The sequence below is a fragment of the Cynoglossus semilaevis genome, chromosome 16 (assembly GCF_000523025.1).
Source record: "Cynoglossus semilaevis isolate Cse_v1.0 chromosome 16, Cse_v1.0, whole genome shotgun sequence".
NCBI lineage: Eukaryota > Metazoa > Chordata > Actinopteri > Pleuronectiformes > Cynoglossidae > Cynoglossus > Cynoglossus semilaevis.
Genome location: NC_024322.1, coordinates 17900034 through 17914330, shown reverse-complemented (window position 1 = coordinate 17914330; position 14297 = coordinate 17900034). Strand labels below are relative to the sequence as shown.

The window sequence follows — 14297 nt, the reverse complement described above, 5'->3', positions numbered from 1 at the left end:
TGAAAAAGTGTTTTTGCAGGAAAAATACATTTTTGAAATATAATTTTGATTAATAGTTGATGTTTTATTGCAGGTAGAAAAGGTTTTGAAAGTCCCTGTGGTTATTACCCCCAACCCTGAACCAACGTTCAAAATCTGCAGAAAAACTAAGGTGAGTAAAATAACAAAATACTGTATTAAAATAAAAAATACAAAAAAAGAAAATTAATACTATTGCTACTACTAATGATTAAAACTAATGTAAAACACTAAATACATAACAAATAATTAAAAGGCCATTTATAACAAGGTGGGGTGGTGACAGGTACCATCTTTGTATTAACGCCCTAAGAAAAGTTAGTGATGATCATTGTTTTGATTATTATGGCTATTACCCTCTTACCCCAACCCAAACCCAAACCTAACCTAGCCTAACTATAGAGTAACTTAATAATCATAAGTTATTTAGTAAATGTTTCTTACGCACGCCAAAACAATCAGGTGTCTTCAGCTAACTTTATTTCGCCCTCACTGTGGAGAGGATGCCCCCACAAGCAAACAATGTCACATGGTTCACCTTACAGTCAAGATGATTGGACAAATGTACAGACATTGTTTCAGTTTTGGGAAGATTATTTGAAAATGCTTCATTTTTTTATCTGAGGTTCATTAAAAATCAAAGGTAACGCAGCTCAACACTAGGCTGGACAGACCAACGTGACCTGGTGGTAGAAATGGGAATTACTGTCTTAGAACTTTGTGACCATGTATAATCACCTTTGAACACGTCCGTCTGACGTCACGTTGTTTAGCAACAGTGTGAGAATTCTTTGACGCTTTGTCGTAGCTCAGTGGGGTCTTACCGTTTATAGCTGTTGCTATCTTTACATATTTATTTGAGCATGTTTTAAAAAAATACCAGTGGCGCTACAGACACAGTGGGTTGTGTATATAAATACCATTGACTTGAATGGGAAGCCTGTGGCAGCAGAAACTGCCCACAGGAAGACAGCGGTTTACCCAGCTGCCCCGGCCTGTGCCTCACAGCAGCTCGTCCAGTGTTTCTGTCTGATTCTGACAGTGGGTCCACAGGTGAGTCGTCTGTACTGAAGACAGGAGCTGAGGGCGAGGAAATGTGGGGAGGACAACAGGGAAGACAGACAAGAGTGGAGGTGAGAAGGGGAAACGATGTGAGACGTTGAGGGAGAGAGAGAAAGAGAGAGAGAGAGAGAGAGAGACACCGGGAGATGCAGAGATGTTTGCTATGCTTGAAAGGAAAACAGTGCCATCTAGAGCCTTTTTGTGACGGACGAATGTTTTTGTATTCACTCAAGTCACAAAGTTCTAAGACAGAGAAAAAATCTGGTGTTGAGAACTAAAAACTTTTTTTACTTTTTGTGTTGATCTGTGTTTTTCAACCTGCAGAAATGAAGCATTTTTAAATTTGAATCATGTCACATAAATCGACAGTAAATTTAATTTAATTTGTGAGAAAATAGTGACCAAAATAAATAAATAAATATAGCAGAGACTGAAATACAGTTGTACACAGTGGGGCAACTTTTCATCCATTATTATGGAATTAAATTTTTAGACAAATATCAGAAAAAAATTAAACCCTGGGCTCATAGTTTTACTATATGTATAATTATATTTATATTTATATATTTGGGTGTGTGTATATATGTGTGTATATATATGTGTGTGTATATATATGTGTGTGTATATATATGTGTGTGTATATATATGTATACATACACATATACACATATATACACACACCCAAATATATAAATATAAATACATATGTGTGTATATATGTGTATATGTGTATGTATACATATATATACACACACATATATATACACACACATATATATACACACATATATACACACACCCAAATATATAAATATAAATACATATGTGTGTATATATATGTATACATACACATATACACATATATACACACACCCAAATATATAAATATAAATACATATGTGTGTATATATGTGTGTGTGTATGTATATATAATGAGTTTCTGTTTGGTTGTTTTATACGAGGCCACGTTTTTTAAACACAGTGTTAGGACAAACAGCACTTTATTTGACACAGTCTTTGTGTTCAAAACGATACAAAACAACAATGTAAACCAAATATATTAAATAATAATTTAAAAAAAAAAAAAGGAAATACCAGCGATACTGCTCCTGGTTCTAGACAAGGTTCCTGCTCCTGTGAACTGGAACTTTTCAGTTGGCGTGTTGAAAACATTTAGCAAAACTAAATGTTTTTCTCAGCGCGGCGGCAGAACTGGAAAACAAACACAAACCTCTGAGCTACAAACACGACAAAGTCTCCAATTTCATTTAAACAAAGACTGTAACCATGGTAACACAAACAACATCTGCCATAGATAAACAACCTGTTTTTTGTGCTGTGTGTCAGTTCAGGTGCAGCAGGAAGTTCTTGATCGGTTCTGGCAGAGGTAACGAGGGAACGTGGCCCAGACGACCTTTGCCCAGCGTTCTGCGGATCTTGATCCGACACAAGTGTGTGAGTCTACTGGGGCATCCTGACGAGAGAGAGAGAGAGAGAGGGAGGGGAGGAAGAAGAAGAAGAAGGGTGAGTCTGAGCAGATGACACACACAACAAACATTGAACAATATTTGACTGAATTAAGTTTCAGTTGTTTAAAAACTGATGACGTCACGTATGCGTCTTAAACACTGACGTTCTCTTCCTGATATTTGTTACTGATACAGATAGTTGGTTCAATAGTGTAGTGGTTAGCACGACTGCCTCGGAAAGCTGAGAGTCCTGGGTTCGATTCCCAGAGGAACCATATGCTTGGGCAACACAACAATTTCCCAAATATGGGATCAATATAGTACAAATTTATTTTATATTTAAATATAAGTAAAAAATTGAAATATAAAAAAAACATCGTAGTCACACACAGTCCAGTAGTCACCTGGACTGACCTCAGGTCAGTTGGAGACGTTTCTCCTCCTCCTCCTCCTCCTCATCCAAGAGGCTTCATCTTCAACTGACCTGAGGTCAGTCCAGTTGACCACCTGATGATGACCAGGATGAATGAGAATATTCACAAGTACCTGCTATCTGTATATTCTCAAACATCTTTTGCTGTGTACTGTTGTACTCTGTGTACTGTTGTACTCTGTGTTCTGCAGTACTCACTCCTGGCCTCCAGGAACACCCTGAGAGCCTCGGTGTCCACCCTCCTTCTGTTGTTGGCCTCCAGGCTCAACTCGTCCCAGGGCACCAGAGCAGGGTTGGCGCCGTGGTCCAGCAGCAGGTGGACGAACGCCACTTCACATCCGTGACGCAGCACGGCGTCCAGCAGGCAGGAGGCCAAGCCGCGGGTCAGGGCCTCGTGGCAGACCGGCCCGGTGTAGTTGAAGTCCGGCTGTGCCCCGGCCTGTAGGAGGAGCTGGAAACAGTGGAGGTGGTGGTAGGCAGCACTGATGTAGAGGGGGCACACCACCAGGGTGTTCAGGGTCCGAGCGCTTAAGAGGAGCCGGGGGCCGAGCTGGTGGTCCATGTCCACGTCAGCGTTAAACCTGGAGAAGAGAGAAGAGAAGTGGTGGAGACACGTCGACTATGACAAACCTCACGACAAAATACTACATGAGTACATAATAAAAACACAAGAAATACAAACATGAGCAGTCTGTCGTTCCTGGGTTAGAAATTTACTTTAAGTATTTTACGACTCTGTGAAAACAACTTATGTGGGTGAATACATGTGAATGTGTATGTGCACATATATAAGTATATATTTATATGGTATCTCCATTTTAGTGACTGGTACTGAGTGATACGTATGTATATGCATGTGTATATATATACACATATATGTGTATATATATATATATACACACACATATGCATATATATACACACACACGCATATATTTATACACATATATATGTGTATATATATGCATGTGTGTGTATATATATACACGCACGCATATATGTGTATAAATATATGCATGTGTGTATATATATATATATACACACACACACATATACATATACACACGTGTGTGTATATACACATATATACACATGCATATATATACATACATACATGTATCACTCAGTACCAGTCACTACAGTGGAGATGATATACATATATACGTACATATATATACATATATATGTACATATATATATACATATATACGTACATATATATACATATATATGTACATATATATACATACACATACATATATATGTACATATATACATACATATATGTGTATATATATATATACATACATATATACACACACATATACACATATGTATATATACACATGTATATATGTGTATATACACATATATGTATATATATACATACACACACATATATATGTGTATATATATATATATATATATACACACATATATATATATATAAATATATATATAGATATATATATATATTGTATATACAGTGTATATATGTTATAATGTAACATAACAAAAAATGTGTAAGAATACATACAGGGTAATTATCTGTGTGTCATACAAAAAAGCTGTTTGTGTACACTGGTATCCAAATGTTGGGTGTGCAGGTTCGTGCGCTTACTTGTAGTTGCTGCAAAGTTTTGAGCAATTCTGGCATCCATTCTGATTGCATGTATCTTTGGGATAAAGTTGTCCATTTTATTTTAAATGATAGGAGTTGCGTGTTTACGGTTAGACACATACGCAAGTTTTTAATAGTAGTCGCCATCTCTACAACAAGTGTGTATAACAACGAAGGTGTGTGTGTGTATGTGTGCGTGTCTATTGGGTCTTCACTCACCTGTGCAGCAGCTGTAGCATTAACAGCAGCTGATTTTAGTAAAAAGCTTCTGATTCTATTCATCTTAAATCTGAACCGAACTGTTAGAAGAAAAAAGATCCCCTGAAGCTGCTAGAGTGCCTTCTAGCGGCTGTCAGTGTGAAAATAATGAACATGTACATTTTCAATGGTAAAGTAGTAGCAGATACTGGTACACAAGCCTAGAGTGCCCTCTAGTGGCCGTCAGTGTGAAAAAAACAAATGTGAAATTATATATTTTAATATATAAGTCGCACCTGAGAATAAGTCTCAGACACAGCCAAAGGATGAAAAAGGTGCGATTTATAGTCCAGAAAATAAATTAAACAGGTAATAATTTTATAATTAGACAACAATATTTCCTACTGTTGTTCTGTAACATGTTCTAATGAAGGAGAATAACACAGTCTTTGCCTTACTGTCTGAAGCTGTCCTCCTGCAGTAGGTTCTTCAGAGTGTCCAGGTCTCCGACGTAGGCAGCGTTGTGAAGCCTCATGTCGTCCTGGTCCAGAGGTTTGTCACAGAACTGCTCCTGGAGCCACTCCTTCAGGTTACGACCTGGTGGAACACAGAGACTTCTTCAACTTTCACTTCACTCCGATATCCAATCAAATACTTTTAACGTTTCCTTTACACAGTTACTGTTGGAAAATAAAATTGTACTGAGGCTGCATCAGCAGAATCTTTCTGAAAAGTATAATATATCATTTTTCAAAATATACCAAATATCACAGAATAAAATCTAATCACAAGTAAAGACAGCATCACGTCTAACAGTGAAGTTAAATGTGCTTTACAGAATATTGTGTGATTAAATTTGAATATTAAACATTAACCAAAATATTACCAGCTAATCCAGAATATCTCCATCCCTTTACCTTGGCCATATACAAAAATGAGCTAAGCTAATGGTAGCATCGCTAAATTAACATTTATATATTACCTCACCCTGGTGTTCTTTGTCACCCAATTTATTATTTTCAATTTTTAAGGTTAAACCAATTGTACACATCACACTGTATGTTTAGCTTGCCTGCTAACAGCAAACAACAGAGTTGAACTTTCCTCTAAACTCAAAATGAGTTGTTAAATTTTTAGCTAAAGGCACGACGTTTGTGGTACGACAGATTAAATCATTATAAAAATTTACTTGTTTATAAAGTTATACATTACAGTTCTTAAAACTTAAAGGTTCTTGAATTTAATTTACTGGTAAAATGTTAAAAAATGACTCTTTCGGTGTTGACGATTACAGACCCCCTGCCCTCACCTTAAGGACCCCACACCTATTACAAATAAATGACCAATCCTAATCCTGATTCTTATTCTATTCCCGCCTCCCCTCCCCAGACCCCCTCACTTTATGGGGATTCTGTAATATGTTCCTAAAAGAATTAAATGTCTCCCCAAAATTACTATTTTCCTCCCCTTTGTCCCCACAAGTATAGCTATACATGGTGCGCGCGCACAAACACGCGCACAAACACACACACACACACCAATGACTCAGCCCACTGTACCTTCAGCAGTGGCGCTCGGCAGGTCGGAGACGGTGATGAGCGGAGGGAAGCTGACGGGCCGTGGGTCGTCAGCGTCGGCCTGAGCCTCCGGAGCCTCCGGTCCACCGTCTGCCATAGTCCTGCACGAAAACAGCTAAAACAACAGCGGGAGTGCCCATCCTGCACGAAAACAGCTAAAACAACAGAGTGCCCTGCGGGAAGTCCGTCTGTGGAGGAGTGAGAACCTCGGCCTCAGTCGAACAGGAGCAGAAAAAGAATCCGTCAAAACAGATAAATACAAACAAACACAAACAAATGTGACAGCGTTGTCGATGACGACGGAATCCGCTGTGCACGCAGTGCTACTCACTTCCGGTTTTCCGTCAGCTGGACGACTTAAAGAGACAGGCACCGTTTACATCGGCAGGTAAAATAAAGAGGAAATACAATTCTGTTCTGGAAATTATGAACATGGAAAAATGTCAAAAACATTTTTACAGATTTATAACAAAATAAAATATTTAGATCAAACTGACGGTTAGAGATTCCACGTTTTAATTTTAAACATTCATTAATTTACTTTACTTTAAATCTATGTCTGTGGAACTTGTAAAAATAAACAATGTTTTTTCTTATTTATTTTTCTACTACCTACACATTACTACATACTTGCAGGACTGAGTACAATTACAAATAGTTGTAATCAGCTACTGCTGTAGCTAATGTTAGCTCAGAACTTGGTATACTGTAAGTATAAGTATTAGTGAATGTGTACACCTGCTGCACAGTACTGCATGTTAGCAGTATGTTCTCAGCTGGTGGTTCCAGAGAGTTATTTCTGTGTGGGTACGACACCTCAGAGCTCCACAGCTGGGTCTGGGAGCTGTGAACCACAGACAGTGAGGCCGGGCTGGTGGTGTAAAAATAAATGGACGGGTCAGCAGTTCCATGTGTTCCCAGGAGGGGACAGGTTCTGAGGGGAGGTAAGCAGGTTAACAGGTTAGCAGGGGTCACAGATTTTAACACTAAAGTGTAAGAAACATAAATGATGAAAACATTAGGAAATGTCTGGATCAACGTCCTGAAGATGTGGAGTACGGACGCAGACAGCAGAGAGTGCTGGGTTCGATTCCCAGACCAACCACATGCTTGATAATGTTAATCCTCCTCTGTCACAGTCACAGCATCTGCTAAATGCATAAATGTAAATGTAGTGCCGTAAAGCAGCAGCAGCAGAAAAAGAAACCCCCGCTCCCCATTTTTTTTCAAGGATGTCATGGATTCAAGGAGTAATTTCCTTTGAAGGATTAATAGAGTACTAGAAACTGAATACTAAATAAAGTATAATATGATTCTTATCCTCCAAACCTAAGTATTAATTAACACAGATTGGCCCAAAGTCAGGTGAAGAGGTCATTGGACTTCTTCAAGGTTTAGTCCAAGCCCTCTCCTTTAGTCCTGACACAGGGATTAGAGGCTAACTGCAGAGTAAAAGGTGAAGTCACTCATTAGCAGCAGGAACTTTTGTCATACTCAAACAGACCGGGCGTCACTCACAGTCAAGAGGGTCGTCTCAGAGGAGGCTGAACAATCAGAAGTTACTCACAGGTGAACAAAGAGGTCGCTCTGCTCCAGGACTGCTCTGAAGTCCATCTGCTGGAGGAGGGGGGTGGGGTGCAGGGGGGGTGCGTCTGTGCTGCAGGCAGGTGTGTCTGCTTCCTGTAAGAGGCTAAATCTCCGACTCGCGTCACAAACGTTCATCACAGATCTGGCTGAATAGCTGTTAGCTCCGCTCCGCTCGCATGTTTTGTGTGTCGCAGCTGTTCCATAGATTAACCTGCAGAATAAAGGCCTTAACAGAGAAGTCAAACGTTTACACATCTGCCACTGGACCAGGTTTTTGAACGCGTGTTGGAAGAGTGAGAGCAGCCAATCAGACCTCACGGAAAAAACAAAACAAAAATAGAAACAGACGTCATTTCACCGTTTATTGTACTCCACTACAAAATTATATATATATTTATATTTGTAATACAAACTCCACATATACAAATGTACAATTAGAGAAGAAAGTCAGGTTATGATACAAGCAGCGCAAAGTCGGATTTATATTTGTCAAATCAACAGAATACTGACTTGGAATGGAACTAAGTCAGACTACAACATTTTCAGTGAGTATTTTTGTTTTTTTTAATTAAGCTCTTAAATAAATAGCAGATTTTTTTATTTAAAGTATTTAAATTTAGACTGAATATTAATGTGGGTTAAGACTGAAATGATTAACGTTGTCATTTAGAAGTCAGTCAAAAAAAGGGAAGGTAGTTTATAAGACTCCTACTACTAGTCAAATATATATATTCATAGGTATGTATTTATATATATATATGTATATACACACATTCATATATGTAAATATATTCACATATATATTTATAAATATATATAATTATATATATATTTATAAATAAATATATTTCTATACATACATACATATATATATACATACATACATACATATATATACATACATATATATATATTCATAAATATATTCACATCTGCATACATACATAAACAGTCCAACCAGGTAATCGCAGCAAAGTTAGCAGCCTCTGTCCTCTGGGAGATGATTCTACTGGAGAACTAACAAACAGACGCACGTGGAAATATGAGCGCTAACGACGTCGTACAAAATGTAAACTGCACCGCCCTTCTGGGTGAGACCAGTAATGCACTTCATCCCCACGCCTGACCCAGGGACCTGGACCAGTGGTTCCTCCCGTTATCACTATTGCTTGTACAATTCCAACAAACTCGTGTGGATTCCTAAGAGCTAAAAAAAAGGAAGTAGCAAAAATATTTCACTTTTCAATCCGTTACAGTACGAACACTTGTCCTCAGTCCAAACGGCGTGTCCTCCCCAGAGGAGGACGGGTTTGGCAGACTCTACAGTACAACCTCTACACTGTCACTGTGAGAAAACTCAAGCCTTTTGCACTCTACGTGTAGATGCAAACTTTTTTTATTTTTAATTTTTTTTTTTATGAATTTTTGCAAAGAGAGCGAAGCGCAGTAGAAATGAGGTTTAACACTGTTTTGCTTCCAAATATTCAAAATGTTTTTTTTTTGTTTTTGTTTTACCACTACTCAAAAGTGACACAGTGCTTCAGAAATGGAAGCCTGAACTAGGAAAGACGTGAGTTTGGTTTTCAGTCAGATCATCCGGTGCATGGTTTAGGATAAGGAATAATGAGGAATTACTGGGAGAATAAGTTAAAGCATCAAAACAACATCGAAAGAAAACAAAAAACTGCGACTGTCTCATCAGTCGACCAATCACAACTCCGACAGCTGAACACGGCCCCAGAAACAGGAAGTGAGTCTTGAATATTCCACCAACACGACAACATTCTTGTGCTTTAGCCCAAAGGCACTACAGCAGCCGTAAACAAACACTACTGACAACAGTGACAAGAACACGAGCGAGCTGCTGCCAAGTCAGCCGATCCACATTCACTTCAAATTCTAACCAACTCTCTAGACTCAAGCGTTCCACAAAGGCACCGTGACAACAAGGTGAAAAAGTCAGAGGGGTGAGGAGGGGGGGTGTGGTGGGGGAGGAAGGAAGATCTGTTTTATTCATTCGTTTCATTCATTTCTCCGTTTTCTGGTCTGATGGCAACATGTCAAAGTGTTTGGCCTCGTCTCTCTCCTGGTCTGTGGGGACAGACTGTTCAGGAGTGCCTGAGGTTTCAGTGCAACTAGGATCATCTTTACCTCCGACCTCTCAGGTTTTAAAAGAGGAGTTAATTCCGGTCACCATCCTCTGGATCTTCTCCTCATTCTTCAGTATGTTGAATCTCACAGCACAGATTTTGTCCTGCTGATCCTTGATCTGCTGCTCCAGCTCGGTTAGTTCTGCCTTGAGAGGATCCAGGGTCACGTCTGTCGCTCTGAGGCACAGACAAAAAGACAAGACAGATAAAATGAATGAGCTGAAATAAACAGAGATAAAAAAAAAACAACCTAAAGAAAAAGAGCTTTTCTTTAGATTTTACATTATTGTAATAAAATCTGAAAGAAAGTAAAAGGTGGGAATTAGAGCAGCAGTGGAATTAATGGGGGTGAGAATGGGGGGGGTGGGCAGGTGACTTGGCTCTGGAAGGTTTCAGGTTCGAGTCCACTGAGGTTCTCTGAGCATAAAAGCAGAGGTCTCGTTTGGTTGTGTGCAGTGGTGTGTTGTTGTAATGACACTTTCATAAATATAAGCACTGGTGTGTTTACATTTGCGGGGGTGAGACGTCGGTCTATGAAAACCCTCTAATATAAACACAGGTGACGGAAAGTCTGAGCTCTTGTGACCATGAGTCTGAGGTTCTAGACATAAAGCTTCATTTTTTATTTTTTACAGAAATCCCCTATTGACCCCTGACCTCTGGGCTCACTCACCTCTGCTCCTCCTGCAGGGCCTGGGCCAGCTCCTTGTTCTCCTGCTGCCAGGTCTGCCACTCAGCCTGCATGGCGTCCCTGTCCTCCTGGAAGTAGTCGATGATCTTACCCAGAGGCAGGGAGTTACGACACACCGTCTGAATGGACGAACGCAGTCGCTCGATGTCCCGCGTCACGATGTCCCGCTCCTCCTTCCTGGCTGCTTCTGACATCCAGGTCTGCAACACAACCAGGGAACAGTTTGATGAGAACTTGTTAAAGTACTAGGGCTGTGTATCGGCAACAATCTGGAGATACGATACGTATCGTGGAAAGGATACAATATATTGCGATATATTGCGATACTATAGGCTTGACCATTGTTTCCCAAACTTTCTTTCTGGGGACACACATTTTAAAAGTCACAAACCTTCGCGACCCAAGTCAATAGACATTATTTGACTCCTGGAAAATATGATGTGAAATGACCCCAAAATAAAAACCCACCTGTTTCTTGCGACCCAGGCTTTGGGAAACAATGAGCTTGATGATATATTGAGTTATATATTGAGTGTGATCCTAGTCTGAGACTCTGTTCCATCTGAACATCAGTCACTAACACTGGAACAGAGGGATCTACATTTGGAATCACTAGAGAAGAAAGAAAAGAACAAGAACATGAACCAACACCAGGAATATTGGACTGAGAATTGGTGAGAAAAAAAATCAATAACTGATGGAGGAGGAGATTGATACGGGATGGAGAAATATCACGATTTTTCAGTGTAAAGTACTTCATAACGCTCTGACTGTTCAGCTGGTTTATCCTGGACTGACTGGTTCTCAGAGCTGCATCAAAGACACCAAACACTTGTGTGTCCATTGACCATAACATAAAAAGCCTCTTCAGGAATCCCACCTCTGCCGACCGCTGCAGCCTGCAGGCTGTGTTTAGTGGTTCAGGATTTGGAGGCTATAAATGTTGAGACCTGAATTCTCCGACCTGGCTGTGTTTATCCAGATCAAACGTGCGGTTGGACTGGGCCGCTCCAGGCCGGCTCACCGGCTGACTTTCCACTGTATGGTGAGAGATGGGGGGTGACTGGCGGGGAGGGTCTCTGCACTTTTGATGGTGCAGAGGAGGGGGGGGGTATGGGGGGGGCAGGGACCTCCCTTGGCAGTGAGCAAACTGAAGGATGTTTGCTCAGCTGGGCTTCACGAGGCCTCTGTGTGTGTATGTGTGTAAAAAGTGAAAGTACTCAGGACTGCAACCCCAAAGTCACACACACGCAAACACCGAGCTGAGGATCAGGTGAAGGCTGCAGTGGACACACACACACACACACACACCCTGTCGCTCTTTAACTCCTGTTTGTTTTAGTAACAGGCCGTGGCAGCGCCGTCGTTTTTACTGCAGTACCAAAGAAATACCATCACATCCACGGCGTCCACGCCTCGTGACCTCGTGTGAACTCACGGCAGCTTCCCCTTCAAAACACACAACCTGTCACACGGGCGGTTTGGACCTGACGTGGACTTCGGCATCGAACCACACGACCAAGAGATCGAGCTGCGCCGCGGCCCGAGAAAGAGCTCGTTTCTGTCAACTCCAGTCTCCGAGTGTGAGGGTTGAAAACGCCTCGGCCCAGAAGTCCCTGTGCGAGGTGGGTGGTTTTCCACTGGGGGCTGTGAACCCTGTAGCTAGACAAACACTCTACGGCTCATTCCGTCTGCCTGACTGTGCCGCTGCCCAGACAGGACCCCCGCCTCCCCCGCACATCCACCCTCTCTGTTGGAAAATAAAAAATAAAAAAGAATCCTGGCATGAAGTACAGAGATAAATCACACTTTTATGAAGGTCCCTGTCAGAACGGTCGGGACCTGGGCCGCACTCCTAGTTTTCCGTCTCTTCACCTAGATCACACAACACCGTTCAGATGTGGTGACTGCAGGGAAATACGGGGTGAGATGGGGGGGAGGGAGTGGAGTGGAGTGGAGGGTTTTCTCATTATCTCAGACATGATGAAAGCTGGAAGAAATGGAGAAGACAGAGCTCTGGGTGAGGCCAAGGAGGGCAGTTAGGCCAGACTGGGGTAATAAAGTCTGGTGTCTGAATTATCATTGTTATAAACTCACATACGGCTGTGCAAAAGTTTTAGGCAGGTGCACGCGGTCGCCGTGTCCCTGCTGGGGCGCAGGATGTTTAATGATGTTGAGAATGAGGATGGATTTGAAATACGTGAAATAGAAAAAAAAAAAAGGAAACGTCTCAGGTCAAATCATGTTAATTGGAAAACACGTGTAGAAATGTGTTTTTCTAGAGCGAAGAGAAAAGGTATCGTCTGACAAGAAAAACGACTCGTCAGAATCTGATCCACCAGAGACAGGACGACCTCCTGGGTGTCATTAACAAGGACAACAGAGGTCCACACATTACTGGGAGAAGAAGGAGGAGGAGGAGGAGGAGGGAGACAAGAAGATGAAGAACCAAGGTACCAGGGGTTTGGTACCAGTGGTCACTGAGACCACACCTGACCTCCACCTTCACCGTCCATCATTTCATCAGCTGACAAAACTACACTGGTTCTTATTGGATTCACATTCACTGTCAACCTGTGAGGTTCAACCTGAGGTCAATCATGCACGACGTTCACCAAAGTCAGTGACTGCGGACCATCGAGCTTCATGATCCTGAAGATCATGAAGTGAATTCCACTACAGTGTGGAAAGAAAAAAAAAGTATTTTTAAAGTTAGTTACAGATCATTGAAGAGCTGGGGAACAGTGTGACCAGATAAAAGTGTTTAAAGACTGACGTGATTTTAACATTGTGTTTGTTCAGATAATCTGAAATGCAAACCGTGGAGCACGGGACCAGAACTGAACGTTGTTTGTGAGGCTAGATCATAAAAATAACTTGGAGTCAGTGAGGTGAGGAGAGAGGCTGACGAGCAGTGAGGTTACAGGAAGTTGTTGTAAGGTCACTGTGGTCCCTGAGGGGGACAACTGAGACCTCTGCTGGGCAGGGGGGGGACACCTCCTCAGGGGCTAATAGCTTTGGTAACTGACAACGCAGTTAAAAAAAACAAAAAAAAACAAAAGTGTCATTCATGACATTCATTAAAAAAAAAGAATTGTTGAAAAAAACAAAAAAAAAAACACAGACTTCAAACAAAGACTTTCTAGATCATTGCTGGGTTCTTCTGGTAACCTTTGAAAAAAACAAACAAAAAAAACAACACAGACTTTAAACAAAGATTTTCTAGATCACTGCTGGGTTCTTCTGGTAACCCTAACCAAACTTCTACCAAGTCAAAGTGACCTCCACCTCCACAGTGATATGACTGATGGAATGCCACTGGGTCGTTTCCTTATGTTTCTACAAAAAAAAACCTCTGGATGTTTATAAAGACACAGAGCTGTGTTTGTTTTCCTGACAATCCTGCAGAGAGCGCTGCGGCCCCTCTCCTCCGTGCCTCTCACTCAGCAGCCGTCCATTTGTACGCCACAAGGTTTATTTATACATTACAA

General features: G+C 41.1%; 2 protein-coding genes and 1 non-coding gene across 5 annotated transcripts in view; 1 reads left to right on the top strand and 2 right to left on the bottom strand.

Moving 5' to 3' along the window:
• Positions 1-476: 476 nt before the first annotated feature.
• Positions 477-8168, bottom strand: LOC103392482 (ankyrin repeat and SOCS box protein 1). Its single transcript, XM_025064018.1, has 7 exons — positions 6520-8168; positions 6361-6479; positions 5260-5398; positions 3181-3563; positions 2405-2554; positions 2176-2292; positions 477-1098 (listed from the first exon to the last, which is right to left on the bottom strand). Exons 2-5 carry the CDS (start codon positions 6473-6475, stop codon positions 2424-2426), a joined length of 768 nt encoding a protein of 255 aa, XP_024919786.1. The 5' UTR covers positions 6476-6479; positions 6520-8168; the 3' UTR covers positions 477-1098; positions 2176-2292; positions 2405-2423.
• trnap-cgg (transfer RNA proline (anticodon CGG)) lies at positions 2751-2824 on the top strand. Its single transcript has one exon. It is a non-coding gene; the product is annotated as a tRNA-Pro (tRNA).
• A 145-nt stretch (positions 8169-8313) lies between the features above and the next one.
• The window catches only part of traf3ip1 (TNF receptor-associated factor 3 interacting protein 1), a 15716-nt gene continuing 9732 nt past the window's right edge, over positions 8314-14297 (bottom strand). For all 3 annotated transcript variants that reach the window (XM_008329084.3, XM_008329085.3, XM_008329086.3), the window contains 2 exons: positions 10789-11006; positions 8314-10292 (listed from right to left, as the gene is read on the bottom strand). In XM_008329084.3, coding sequence (XP_008327306.1) covers positions 10127-10292; positions 10789-11006 — 384 coding nt within the window. In that variant the 3' untranslated portion in view covers positions 8314-10126. The remainder of the gene's footprint in view (positions 10293-10788; positions 11007-14297) is intronic.

What these genes read in the sequence shown, in the direction of transcription:
- LOC103392482 (XM_025064018.1), bottom strand. Translation starts at nt 6,475, where the DNA reads ATGGCAGACGGTGGACCGGAGGCTCCGGAGGCTCAGGCCGACGCTGAC. An exon ending in CAGGAGGACAGCTTCAGACA is followed by an intron (nt 3,564 to 5,259) that starts GTAAGGCAAAGA and finishes TCTCTTCTCCAG; the next exon opens with GTTTAACGCTGACGTGGACA. An exon ending in GGTGTTCCTGGAGGCCAGGA is followed by an intron (nt 2,555 to 3,180) that starts GTGAGTACTGCA and finishes CTCTCTCGTCAG; the next exon opens with GATGCCCCAGTAGACTCACA.